This window comes from Prosopis cineraria, unplaced genomic scaffold (assembly GCF_029017545.1).
Source record: "Prosopis cineraria cultivar Desert tree isolate PC_DT_omini unplaced genomic scaffold, ASM2901754v1 PC10, whole genome shotgun sequence".
Taxonomy (NCBI): Eukaryota; Viridiplantae; Streptophyta; class Magnoliopsida; order Fabales; family Fabaceae; genus Prosopis; species Prosopis cineraria.
This window is the reverse complement of record NW_026555341.1, coordinates 1889709-1905027: the sequence shown is the minus strand read 5'-3', so window position 1 is coordinate 1905027 and position 15319 is coordinate 1889709. Positions and strand designations below refer to the sequence as shown.

The following is a 15319-nucleotide window of genomic DNA, read 5'->3' as shown; positions in this document are numbered from 1 at the left end:
ACCTTCAAAGCTTTTATATTTCATACAAAAAACAAAATAAGCACCATCTTGATCAGACGGACTAATCCAAGTGTAATCTCCGCACTTTTGTCTCCAATATCAAGCGGGTTTTGCTCAAGAAGCAACACTAACCCCACACTAACTCCCTGTTTGGTTGGAGGAGAGGGGAGGTCCCTTTTGCCAAACAAGGGGAGGGAGCATGACAAAAAAACCGTTGTTGTTGTCCATAAAAAAATACGAAAAAGAAAGAAGAGAACAAAGTGCAAAACCGTTACTTGTGCAATGCTGCGTCCAGAAAGTTTCGTAGGTTTTAAGTTGTTTTCTGCAGAACCGGATGCGAGAAAATCAGAAAAGAAGGGACCTTGTAAAAGGACCTAAAATGAGCCCATTCGGATGCATTATTACAGATGACAAGCGCTGCGTCAATTTGAATTGAATGTTTTAGAGGCACATTTGTATTTTACATTTTCTGGAAGGGAAAAAAAAAAGTTCAAAAACAAGATTTCTTTGGTAATAAAGGTTCCAAAATGAGAGCAGGATGTTGCAGCATTTCAAAAGCTAACCCTTCCCAACAAAACGATAAACAGTGACTCCAACCCTGGATCCCCTGCAAGGGTTATCCAGGTGTAAAACGTCAACATTAAAAAGCTTCCTTGCCTTCTTGAAGAAGACCGATTCCTTCTTCCACCTCCTCAAATGGGCCATCACGAACATCATCTTCTTCAGCTGATTGCCCAATAGTAGCAAACTCAGTGTTTGGAGAAGAGGCTCATACAGGTGGTCGTGATAAACTACGTCTGATGCCAGAATAAGATCGAAATCCCGCTCGATTAGTTCCACGTCATCAGCGTGACCCCACCTTAGTGGCGCCACGTTCACGGCCCCACCATTGGAAGCCAAAACGCCCGCGTTCACGTTGGCGTTGAATTGAATGTTGGGGATAACGTGAGGAAGGTCTGTGGCCGTCACATTGGCGCCAAGAGTGATGGCAGCGACAATTCCAACAATGCCGGTGCCGGAGCCGAGCTCAAGGATATTTAGTGGGCGGCGATTTGCACCCGCCGAAAATACCGAGAGGGTGGAAGTGAGAGGGCTATTACCAGAGTCGCATCGGTATCCATCCAGAAGGGAAACCAAAGTAGTGGCTGCCGGCCAGAGCTGGAACGAGAGACCTTCGGATGGGAGCTGCCGAATCACGACCGTTGAGTTAATCGAACGGAGGGAATGCTTCTGCAGTAGTTGCTGCTTCGCGACACCGTTCTGCGCGATAGTCATCCCTTCGTTTGCTTTGTGTTCTGCGTGCTGGCCATTTATGAGCACTTTCTCTTCATTATCCTCATCGTTTAAGAGGAAACTGAATGAGGCTAAATCTTCTTCGTCATTATCTTGTTCTTCCATTTTTCACAAGAATCCCCCCAGCGAAGCCGCGGCCGACTCCATTTCCCAGTCTTTTCCCCTTGTTAGGGCATGTTTGCCACGCAATTTATATTCGCGGCGTTGGGCTTGTGAATTGACCTAGTCTAGCCCCTTCATGATTATCTTGTCTGGGTTAAGTTGGGCCATATCGTGGGCCTTCATTGAGTTGGTTGCTGGTGAATCGAAGAAAAAAGAAAGAAAGGAAAAAAAAAAAAAAACCGTTTTTTAAAAGCGGTTCCCTTTGATAACTGTCGGAAAATTTCTCAGATCAGCCACTCTTTGCACTGTAGACGTGTAGGCAATAGATATATGTGATCGAAGACTCCCGTTGACGCCATTCTGAACAATTTTCTTACTGCTAGATAATTCCTGTTTCACAAGTCGTGTAGTTTGATCCTATTTTGCTCGGTGATGCTCTGGTTCATGGTTTTTGTTGATATTTACAATTTTAAAACTAAAATTTGAAAGTGACTAATCCGAGAACAAAGTTACGTTATCATTGTTGATGTTTTGTTTTTTTTGGTTTTGTTTTTTTAATCTAAGAAGCGGCAAGACGGAAATTCGGTCCCATCAAGTTCTATGAATTTCGGCTTGCTTTCTTAACACTACAGCATTGAGTTCCGCAGTGGATCATAATATATTCTCTTTAATAAGGATGGTATGATATGATGTGCTCAGCCAGACCGTAGAGAAGTAGCAGGACAGGCGATTTCTCTGCAGGTTTTTGTCTTCTATCGTAGTCGAAAGATTAATGTAGTTGATATTAGCTTCACTCGCGGGATCATAAATCAGATATAGTTGATATTAACTATATCTAATTACGGTGTACCGGACTATTTGCTAATGCCTCACTGCTTTTCTATTTGGATTTGTTTTCTATATTTGTATTGCCATTTTGTCTATTTTCTCAGATTTCTGCTATGGACTTGAAAAGTAATTTCATGGATGCCGAGTCTATCTTCAGTTTGGTATATCTTCTTTCAGCTTTCTACTTGCCAAGCTTTTTCTTTGGAGTTTGTTCTTTATATATATTCCGCTAATCATAGTTGAGGGGAAACACTGAAAATAGTGGAATTAAGTCTTGCTCTTGGATTTTGTTTTTGAAATGAATGGGCAAAATTGTCTTGACTTGGGACACATCTGCTTATAACTCTCTGAAATGGGACAAATTAAAGAGTGATAACTTGTTTGGTGACATATTCCTCGATGAAGTGTCAGTCACGTTTGTTGTGATTTCTCGGTTCATGAAAAGTAGGATTTGCAGCTACTTGAATGGTTGACTTGCTATCAGAATACAGTATAATAAGCTGAGAAATGTGCAACACGTTCATCATCGGATGTTTCTTGTCAAGATAAATGCCATTGCTCAATATTCCTCTTCTTTAGATAATGATTTCATTGTCGATTTCTTTTCAGATTTCCATCTGACAGGAGATGGAGTGATGAACCTATAACTGTCACTTTCCGTACAAAAGATCTTCATTTAGTACATTTGACCCATCACAACAAGCCAAAACATCTAAGTTATGACTGATGGAACACTCCTTGAATTAGTGCTTGTTTAACGTAATAACCAAAGTCTTTTAGCCGTTTGCAAACATGGCTCTCGGTGCTCTTGCCTTAATTGGCAATGTCAGGACAAGTGCCTATGAGATAAATGAGATACCTAACAAGTCTTCACTAATCTGTAGCATGACTGAGAATTTTACCAACAATGCATGTTGCTGAAAAATAGGTTTATGACTGCAATCCTCAATCATCCAGGTTAGATACTTGCGCTGATTCAGGACTCAGGAGAATGCCTTGAGAAGTTTTATGTCTATGCAGGGCTTTTGTAGGTTGCAAAGCCAATGTTGCCTTGAGCTTGGGGTCTATGTTGAATTTTCATGTAAACTTCCTCTTCCAACTCTCCATGTAAAAAGTGTTGTCAACATCCATTGGATCCAAGTCCCATCATCGGGATACAGTGTAACATCAAAAGGGCATGAGAAAAAAGTGATTAGAGTTCTTTGTTGTCTTTGTTCTACCCGTATAGTGAGGAATCCCTTTTTAAAAAACAACCATGTGGTAAAATTTTATAGAATATAAAAGAGCGATTGAATTAGAAAAGACACTCGTCCTTTACAGTTTACACTATGTTTTTTGGTAAAATATAATGGGAGGGAGGTCCCTTCTCTCCTCAATCCTCCTCTCCAGGTCAAAACACATCATTAGAGAAGTGTCAGAGTTTGATATTGACTTTCATTGTTAACTTCTAGGGTCTGTGAAGTAGAAGACATGACGAATAGGAAAGAGTAAATAGAGAGCCTTCTTTTCCAAGCTTAAAAGAGTGGGTCTGTACGGTGTGGTTGAACCGTTGAAGTGTTGGTCTTAGATTTCAAGTATAGCAAGTGGTGGTGTAGAGCAACTGCAATCAAAGCCATTGAGAATTTTCACCATGTCACACCACTTCCCCTATGACTGTTAATCTATGCTAAACGATTGAGACAGCAATATTAGCTCCCTCTTCTTGATAGCCGATGGTAAATTGGTAATGGAGGAGCGTTGAGGTTTTGGAACTTCTTATGATTTGAAATTGAGATTTTAACTTTGCAGATTTGATTGGGAGTAACAGAGGAAAGAGTAGAGGAAGAGTAGAAGTTCGAGGGAGGAGACTAGAGAGCGTGGTCTATAGTATTGGAAGTAGAATAAGAGTTAGGAAAGCAAAAGTGAGCGATCTACATTCGGTGCATGGCGTGACCAACCCTGATCCTTCGTTTCAGTCTAAATTAATTCTTACCGTTCATTTAAATTAATTTTTAAATATTTTTAATATTACATTTATTAATATAAAAACTATGAAAAAATTTAAAATTTTAATAAATCTGTTCATTAGCCAATATAAATTTAATTTAATAGTTCAATTTAATATTAAAAAATTTTATAATTATTCAATTTGACTATCCAAATAGACTCTAAACAGTTCAAGTATAATCTAAATGACCTAATTTAAAATTAAAAAAATTATAAATTTTATAAATTAACCATTTAAATGTACTCTAAATAGTGCATGTTTAATATTAAAATTTTTTATATTTTTTATTTTTATAAATATAATATTAAAAATATTTAAAAATTAATTTAAATGAATGACAGAGATCATTTTCAACTAAAATGAAAGATTAAAATTGCTCCTGACCTAATGATCATTCAGTGCTCTACAGAATGATGAGCATCTAATACAAATGCAAAAGTGAGGGAGGAGACTTGAAAGCATGGTTTACACTCTATATAGTCTTGGGAGGAGAGTGAGAGTTGGGAAAGCAAAAGTGAGAAGAGGAGAGAGACGGAGAGAGTTGACGAGCCAATGACCCATTTTGAATTATGAAATTTAGGAAAAGTATGGAAGGAAATTTATGGAAAAAAAAAATTAAATTGGAAAGAATTGAGCAAAAGAAGGAAGCAATGAACCCACCATCTAAAAACATGAATCAAGGAAAATTTTTTCTAAAAGATCTTATCAGAATTTTACAGCCCATAAGGCCCGAAAATTTGAGAAATAACTAAGTGATATTAAATGAAATGACTAAAAGAATAAAATGTTTGAATAGTTAAATGATTATTTTATCCTCGCCAAATTATATCCCTCCCTCTCCCCTCCAACTCTTGTCCTATGGGATTTCTTGTCACGATGTTGACTAGCTCATCGTGATTCCAACAACAATAGACACAACGGTAAGTAAGGTAAGGTTGTCAGCAACTGGAGACTCTCATCTACCTTTCTTTAATTTTTATCTCAATCATGCACCGCTTACTTTGAATCTTAAAGCCTAAAGTATGTCCATTAGATTGCTGCTCCCTACTCCATTCATCATTGCCGCTCCTTCCTCTCCAATCATATCCTTCATTGACTTTGCTGCTATTATTATTTTCCTTTCCTTGCTTCATCATCATCCTTCATTGGCCCTTGAATCCAACACATCCTGTTAGTGTTTTCAGCTTTTCATAATGGGCAGGAGTAAGCATTTGAAAGTTGTTTTCAGCTTTTAGAGTAGTTGGTATCTTTCAGCCTTTTTGGTTTGCGTTTTTAGCATTTAGAATAGTTGGCATTTTTCACTGTGTCTGAAAAATTTGATCTAGATCTAGGAATATAATTGTTTTTTGGCGATACAATTGTTTACATAACCATATATCTTTTGATGTCAATGAGCAGGAGACGACTAGTAAACAAGCATGATCCTGAAGTAAGTAAATTCCTTCTTCTCTATTATTCGAATGCACAAACATTATGTTCTGTTAATAATATCATTGTTAACTTTGGTCCTCCATGTATTTGCTGCATTGTAAAGGTATCCTCAATTGAGAGAGGACTCGTGCATTTACTAGATGCAAAGGATATAGTGCAAATTCATCAGCCTCATGATCCTGATGGCCCAATATTATTTGCTGTTTTCATAAAAAATAAGAAAAATTTTAGAATATCTAAATGCATTTTCAGAATATTTATTGATATTTTTATGAAAAATGATATAATTTTTAGAATATACAAAAAGCATATTCCATTCGAACTATAATATAGAGTATTGATAATTAATTCACAATTTTTATAAAAAATTAGTTGAAATATAAGTTTTTTTAAACAATTTACATCTTTTAAATTATACCCTCATTAAATATCATATATACGTACCTTGATAATGACAATCAAAATTTTAATGCAACATTTTTTTCAAAAATAGCTGAAAAATTAATTATAGAAGCTACTCAACGCCCAATATTTTGAATCAAGTAAGGCTTTTAAAAGATACCTTATATTATGATCCAGAGAAAGTATTCAAATGTAAGGTGCACTGCATGTAAAATTTTGGCACCAAGATTTTTTTTTCCAGAATATGCAAAAAGCATGTTTGAATTTAAAGTGCATTCCATGTAAAATTTGATACCTTGATTATTTTTTTAGAGTATGTAAAAAACATGTTCAAATATATGGTGCATTTTATGTAAAAATTTGACACCAGGATATTTTTTTTAGAATATGAAAGAGCATATTCAAATATATGGTGTATTCTATGTAAAATTTTGACACTAAGATATATTTTTTCATAGTATACAAAAGTATATTCAAATATACTCCCTCCGAACCACAATATAAGTTGTAGTTAACTAATTCATAGTTTATGAATAATATTAATTGAAATCTTAAATTCTTAAAAATGTCCACATCTTTCTATTTATACCTTCATTAAATACCCTATATAAAAAGCCTTGATAATAATAATTAAATTTTAATGTATGATATTTTTTAAAAGAGTAACAAATGAAGTAAAGGTATAGTTGAAAAATAAATATAAAAGCTATCCAATATCATATATTTTGGACCAAGTAAAATTTTTAATGGATGCCTTATATTGTGGTTTGGAGGAAGGAAAATGCATTCTATGTAAAATTTGACACCAAGATATTTTTTTTTCAAAATATGCAAAAAAAACATATTTAAATATATGAAAGAAAATTCCATTTCATTGAAGATCATTCGTATATTGTGGAAAAAACATTGCATATGCTTCCAAGTATATCATAAGGAATATTCAAATATACATAAGTGACATTGAATATATATATATATATATATATATAGAAAAAGATTATATTCCATTGAAAATCACTTGCATATCAAGAAACTTCACATATGCTTCCAAAAATATTCATAAGGAATATTAATAAAGGATATTTGAATATACATAAGTGACATTTAAATATATGAAAAAAATTGCATTACATTGAAGAACAGTCACATATTATGGAAGAAACATTGCATATGCTTTCAAAAGTATTTACGAAGGATATTAACAAGGGATATTCAAATATGTTTAAGTGACATTTGAATTTATGGAAGAAATACATTCAGTTGATAATTGGTCACATATCATAAAAGAAATATTGTACATGTTTTCAATGATATCTATAAGAGATATTAATAAATGAGATTTGAATATGTAAATATGTTTTTGAATATGTGAAAGTTATATTGCATTTCCTTAAAGATTTCATGCATTAGTAAAAGAATAATTACATATGGCTGAAGCTAAATTGCGTTTAATTTAAAAATTTGATACTAAGATATAATGTTTAGGATATGCAATTTGCATATCATGAAAATATGCAATTTTGAGGATATGCAAATTGCATATCCTAAAAATTGTATCACAAAAATTTGACACAAGACATTATTGTCATTATATGTAATTTTAAGGATATGCAATTTAGATATCTTAAAAATTGAATCCTAAAAATTTGACACAAACATAATTTTCAAGATACACAATTTGCATATCTTGAAAATTGCATCATAAAACTTTGATATGAAGACATAATTTTTAGGATATGCAACTTTGATATTCAAATATATGAAATCTAGATTGTATTTCCTTAAAGAGTATTTTCATATATTGTGGAAGACTTTGTTTTCATAAGGACGTTGCTTGACATATTGACACCAAAGGACTTTATTTGAGATATTGATACCAAAGGACCTTGTTTGAAATATTGATGATAGCAAAGGATCTTTTAACATGTTGACAACAACAGATCATGTATGAAATATTGATAATGAAGGACCTTGCTCAATTTTTGTTGGCAGCACCGACGACAGATGTGAATGGCGAACTTCAAACTGCTTGAGTCTTGCCCAAAAAGACACTGTCCTTAAAAACTATTCCGGCACACTGAGATGACAAACTGGAAATTTTCCAAAATTAAACAAGCATTTCCTGTAGCGGAGCAAGGAAACAAAACAGCAAAGAGTAAAAGTAAACACAAACGAACAGACAAATAGAAGGCCGAGGGAGGAGAGAATTGCCTTAAAAACTCAAGAGGCTGGTCCCTGTTCTATCCGCACCCATAGCTATATATAGCCTGAGGAAGGAGACATGAACGTTGGCTCATAATCATCAAATTAAAGCTTCAGTTACACTCTCATAAATCACGTTTAAGCACTTGTCTAGGGGTTATGTAGACGTAAATCTCATTTAAGCCTCTGTCTGGAAACGTTGGCAGACAAAACGTTTAAATATTAACTTTGCAAAATCAATTTATTTGGAGACGTTGGCAGACAAAACACTAACTTGTAAAATCAGTTTTCAGAAGAGGTTTAATGCTGAAAAACTACTAAGGCTTCAAGTTCAAATTAGTAAAATTAGAGGTTTTCGAGTAAGTTAAAAATAATTATTTATTTAATTATTTTTGTAAAAATAACCTGGTAAAAGGAACCCATTGCCTCTTGAACTCACACGTAGAGAGTGAATTGGCTGATTTCAACTATGATTGCCCTGAGTTGGCCTGTCTCATATGCGCGAAGCCACTTCTCCTCCAAGCCCATTTTATTAGCCTACTTCATTCCTTAGTATATATACACTAGGAGATTTCTTCTTTTAATCAATGTGAGATTTTGACACACGCACACTTTTGACACACATACAACAATTTTTGCCTTTTCTTGTTATTAGTAAGGCTATTTTTATCATCTAACCTTTAACAATTATTGATAGCAAGTGATTTTCTTTTGAAATATATCCTAAGTCCTTATGGGTGAATAAATTTTTGGTGAGTTCTTTTTTAGAAATTATCCCACTTTATATTTAAAATAAATATCAATATTTTTATAAAAATATTAAATTATAGGAAAAAGTAATCATTTAGTCCCTGTAGTTTTGACCCAATTATAACTCAATTATTAAATTTTGACTAGCTATAGCTCAGTCTCTAAAGTTTTGATTCCGTTATAAATCAATCCCTGAACTTTGCCTTTTAAAATTTAGTTTTCCTGAAGTTTTAACTTCTTAAATATTAGTCCATATATTTTAAAAAATAAAATTATAAAGATTAAAAATATTTTAAAATTTATTACTAATATCTTAAATTGCTAAATCCTTTTAACATTTATAAATATTATAAATATTAAAGTTTAAAATATTTTTAATCTTTATAATTTTTTTTTAAATATAGAGACTAATATTTAAAAGGTTAAAATTGCAAGAATTAAATTGTAAGAGGTAAAGTTCAAGGATTGATTTACAATTGAGTTAAAACTTTAAAGACTAAGTTATAACGAGTCAAAAATCAAGGACTGAGTTATAATTGGATCAAAACTATAAGAACTAAATAATTAATTTTTCTTAAATTATATTAATAGTATAGTTAATAAAATTAAATATTAAAAAATGCATAAAACATAACGTTATAATAATATAAAATACTCTCTTTATATTAAAGGGTTCAAATGTATTTTTCTTTTGTACTTTTCTTTGAAGAGTGTTGAGTACCTTATATTGATAAGTGAGACATTTTTTTTCTAAAATCATTTTCTAGAGGAGGAAAAATCTACCTAAGTTAGTGATCCGTTAACTCTGCCTTTTTCTGCTGATGTAGCATGTCCTTGGTGCTAATTTATCCATAAACTTTTTTTAGGAGCACTAGGCATCCTGAAGTTTTCTTCCTTTGGTGAGTACTAGATATCCTGCATTAATAAGTGGGGCATTTTTCTTCTTAAATTATTTTTCAAAAAAGCAAAAATCCACTTTCGTTTACTAATCTGTTTAGGAGAAATGCCCTACTTATTATCATAGGGTGCTTATCACTCCTTGAAAGAAAGTACAGATGAAAAAATGCACTTAACCCTTTTTTAAATCTATTAGAATTATGTTTTTTAACTTTCATTAAAAAAATCTATATACATCTTGTGTTTGGTAAAGAATTTTTTTATGATAAAATTTTAGGTAAAGGTGCATTTTTATCCTTGATGTTTTCTTCGAGAAGCACCTAGTACCCTAACATTTTTCACATAGTATTTTCACCCTTTAAGTAATTAATTCAGAGTATCCATTACCTTGACATTAACTCATCACACGTTGACTATTAAAATTGCTGAGTTGGACTACATTTTGATCAAAAATGTTGAGTTGAACTAAACTTTTGTCTCTCTCTACACTTTACAATCAACTGGTCAAAAAATTTCCTCCTAAAATTTATCTCTCTCCTCTCTCTCTCCCCCTCCCTACTTCTGGTCCCATATGGTCGGCAGAGTGGAGATGAAAGAGAAGGAACTACTGCATGAAGGTGACAACTATAAAGAGAGAAGGAGATAAAGGAGATGGTTAAGGATCGATGGCATTGATGTCTTTGTTCTCCCCTATGTTTGTTCTCAGAAACAGAAGCTAATCAAAGGTCATATTGTTCACTTTGAAAGGTGTAACACCCTCAAATTTACAGACCGATTTTTCGCAAGTTATTAATTCAACAAATCTTTTTTTTTTCATTGAACCCTGATCATGGTAGAAAAATTTCTACCATGATACATCCAAGACAATATACCACAGGTCTTAAAATATCTCAAAAAAGCAATTAAAACCATGAGGGACAGAAATGATCCTCATAGCATGTTATTCAAATCAGATCATAAATCAAGAGGGACAGACATAATTCTCTTGGTCATATAAATACTTTTAATAAAAAGGATTAGAGTTTACATGCTTCACAAAGAAGATATGTCCTAAGTTGGCACAAGATACATTGTATAATCTAAAATAAGAGGCAACATAAAAGATGGTGTCTCATACACCACAGTTACACCTCTGGTGCTTTCTCGGTCGGACTCGCTCCTGTAAAAATATTAACCACGGGGAATGAGACTTAAAAGTCCCAGTAACCAAAAATTAATATGTAATGATGCATGCGGATGTAACTAATTATGCGATTGCTAAGTGGGCACACAAAACATTTAACCGAACAATATTTTCAAACAAACTGAACAAGTATTTAATTGCATGACTGCACCTTATATCCTCCTTTCACCATGCTCGGACGCCAAATCACCCGGCCAAAGGTGAGTTGGACCAAGCGACACGCCACTCATTGGGTCCAATGAGGGCTTACCACGTGGTAATAATTAACCAAACAGAAATTTTCATTAACACCATACATTAAAATACCCTGACAAGTCATGCATCATTCAAATATCCAAACGGAAATATATCCGAACAATAATATCTCATCATGATAAACAAAAATAAATTTTTAACCCACTTGGCAATAATTTCAAACAAGTATATAACAGTATTTAGTTTCAATAATTCATAATTTTTCCAAACAACAAAACAACACATAACCATTCACAAACACACTCATCACAACACATTAATAATGGTTACATTATGTCTTGAATAACAAGTTCCCCTTCACAACTCCTTTTTCACCACTATCTTTGTCAATATAATTTACATAATTATTTCACAATACTATATATTAATTTTACATTAAAATAAATAACTCTAATTTAAATAGTTAGAAAGTCTTAGATCTATAATCCATATTAACACTAATTTAAGATTTATGCCTCATTTAACTTCCCAAATTCTTTTCTAAAATTCTCACCCTAATAAACTATTTTTTTTATCCTCAAATCACTTCTAGTATCACAATTTCATCCTTCTATATTCTAAAAATTCGTCCAAAAATAAATTAAAAATTTTAAAATTATCCTGAAGCCTCAAATCAACTTTCTATAACCTCAAAAATATCTATTCATACTTAAATAAATATTTAATAATCATAGGTTTATCCCTACATCTCAGATTCCACATAAATTCAACCATATAGATCTAGATTTTAACTCAAAAATTCTTAAACATGAGTTTCAACCTCAAGAAAATATTCTATAATATTTATTATATCCCTAAGAGTTTTAACCTATATTTTTAATTCTTCATATCATCAGATTAACTATCCTATAGAAAAATCCTAATCAAAATATTTACTCTATCCTACAAAATAATCATATCACTAGAAAGATAATATTATTTAGAAAATAACTATAAAATTAATTTTGTAATTAAATAAATTTTTAAATGCTAATCTAAACAGGAAAATTAGAACATACCTGAAGAAAAAAAAAATAATCCCCCCTTGCGAGAAAACACCGAGCAACGCGAGAGAAAGAGAGAAAAATAATATAAAAATGGGATTGTGAGTCCCAAAATTATATTAAAAAAAACTATAGGTTTGAATTTAATTATTCAAACCTTTTGGGCCAAAAGTTGCAATTTTCTCTAAATTGCATCCTAGCCTCTCATGCTTCCTAATGCACACACCCCCTCCTTTTTATACATGAAGGTACCTCTTCTCTTCCCTCTTCTAACCAATGTGGGACTTAAAAACAACAACCTTTCACCCCCTTTTTTTGTTCCTTCTACCTTCTCTTTTTTTTAACACACACATAAAAAAATTATTTATGTATTATATTTTAACTAAATATTGCTTATGTGGTTTTAAATTTAAATTTTTAAATTCATAATTAAATACCTAATCATAATATTATTTCTAAATAACCTCAAATAATATAAATTCCTATTATTATCATTTTTTCCTCAAAACTTAAATTCCACAATTTCTTTATTATATAAAAATCAGGATGTTACAAAAGGCATCATCCATAGGATAACTAATAAGATCATGGTCAACACTGGAAAGGCATCAACATGAATGGTGTGGATTGGCTTTTCTTACTAATAGAGAGCACAATGGGTTGCTATGACCTTCAAACATCTAAGGTTATCACTATTGTCACTCTAAATGCTGGTTGCATAACTTGTCCTCCTCACCATCTTCACTCCGAACATCCACAAAACGGCTATCCCAAGTCATTATGATCACTCTATGGTTGGGGAAGAATGTTGAAGCTTGAACAAGTGGCCTTGGAAATTTGAAAAATCATTATGAGTGTTTTGGTTAGTAAAATCATTATGGGAGGCCAACGAAGAGGTAGATCATCACCGATAATGGAGAGGATGAGCTTCGAGGTCGATGGCTATAAAGAGAGAGGGAAATAAAGACGTCGAGCTTCAAGGATGGCAATTGTGAACATAGCAAAGGCGCTAGCTTTGAGGTAAATGGTGATAGTAGAGGCTGCAAAGCTTTAAACTTCATTGAAAGTAGGTGAGCAATAATGACGAGAAGGGTTAGTAGGTGACGAGGGTGTTGTATCAAGCTTCTGGTATTAGAGGGAGATGATAACACTAAAGACTGAGGCAGCAATGGAAGAATCATCATCGGAGGGAGATGATAACCTGTCACATAAAATGGAGCCCACATGAAATTTTTAATGGTGTTAGTGTAGATTTAACATTAGGGTAACATGTGCACCAAATTAATTACATTAGGGGCAAAAATGCTACTCGAAAAATATTAGAGTACTAGAGGCTCCTAAAAAAAAACATTTCGGGCAAAAATGCACCTTTACCTTAAAATTTTTCATAAAAAAATCTTTTTTCTAAATTATTTCTTTCCATTTTAAAACTATTGTTTTTTAAGGTTATAATTTTTTTAAGGAAAACAAAAGAATATATTACAAAAAAAAGATTAGAGTGCAAGGTTAAAGTCTATAATCCATGGTGAGAAACTAAAAATAGAAAAGAAATATTCATAAGTTACAACTTGAACATTGAAATGCTAAAAATTATGGAGTAAAGTTATGTCTGCTGAAACATTGCTGTTGGAGTTCATAGACAGTAGATTCTATGTAACGAGCTTTTTCTTGAAACAAATAAGATGTGATAGAAAGGAGCTGATATTATAGCTGTTGCAAAACATTTTGATACACTAAAGTGCAACTTGTATCATCCTGATATTTAAATAAGGAATTGATTGTGGTTATTGAGGTTTTAATTAAGAAATTCAAATGTGTATTAATATTACTCTGGGATTTATTAGGGAAATAAATGTGTATTCAATGTGAAATGAGGTTTATAGGGTGTATAAGAAATTAATGAAGACTTTAATTGGGCCTGGAAGCATATTAGGGAACTAAATAGGGTTTGAAATAGCTAATTGGTAATGGCATGCAGATAATCAGAATTGCATTATATTAGGATTCTGCATAAAGTCAGGTTCTTTGTTTTTACCTTCTCCATCCAAATGCCCCAAACTGATATATAATTCCATTAATCTGAGGAGTTGAAAGAAGGATTACAAGAACTCACTAGAAGGCTAGCATTCCATTGGCAATTGTTATCTATAAAAAAACATTCACCTTGATATTCCTTTATTAGTCTCATGGCTTATAACATTGCCATTATGGATTGCAAGGCTTCTTGATTTCCAAAGTAAGTTGAGTAGAATAATGATGCGTCTAATATGATTAATGTGACCTTCTATGTGCATTCTGTTAAAAGAGTTAACTAAACCAGACCACTAGTGGAATAAGTAAAATTTTATAAGGAGATAAGTGAAATTTTTTAAAATAAGAGGGGCAATTGAAAATTTTTAAGGGGACAATTAAAATTATTTCGGATCATCTGAGGTGATTTTTCCTTGGGTTGTGGGGCCCTCTTTATCATAAATGTGGGTCCGTTCCTAAACAAACCAAACCATTCACTGGAGCTTACAGGAATGGAGCCAAATCTAAAAATAAAGGGGGTCAAGAGTAATATATATATATATATATATATATATATTACAAGGCTTTCATAAATCCCAAAAGGTATGTAATAGTTATATGATATTAAGAAAAATTTAAAAATTGGGGGGGGGGGGCGTGGACCTACTAATCCTCCTCATTTCATCCTTGAGGACTTGTGGTCTATTTGATTTTCTTTTTTCTTTTATCAATTTGGTTAGACTTTTGAGCGGTTTAATTTGATTTAGTTTATGTTTATATCTTGTTTGAATTTTGAAACTTCAAAGAATTGAGGAAAAAAAGGAAAGCAACTTTTACACAACCCAATGCAAGTTGTCACTGTTGATATTGTTCACATAAATGATGAAATGTGAAAAGAGTCATATGTAATGGATACTATTTGTTGCGTAAGGTGAAAGTAGATTTTAAAGATATATTGATTTGATTATCAACTCTTGCATATTAATAATAAATACC

The 15319-nt window shown here is 32.6% G+C and overlaps 1 protein-coding gene across 1 annotated transcript; it reads right to left on the bottom strand.

Annotated features, from left to right (window-relative positions):
• Nucleotides 1-406: 406 nt before the first annotated feature.
• LOC129322115 (uncharacterized) lies at nt 407-1465 on the bottom strand. The gene has a single exon (XM_054968184.1). The coding sequence runs from the start codon at nt 1396-1398 to the stop codon at nt 559-561; it is 840 nt and encodes a 279-aa protein (XP_054824159.1). The 5' UTR covers nt 1399-1465; the 3' UTR covers nt 407-558.
• Between the last annotated feature and the right edge of the window lie 13854 nt (nt 1466-15319).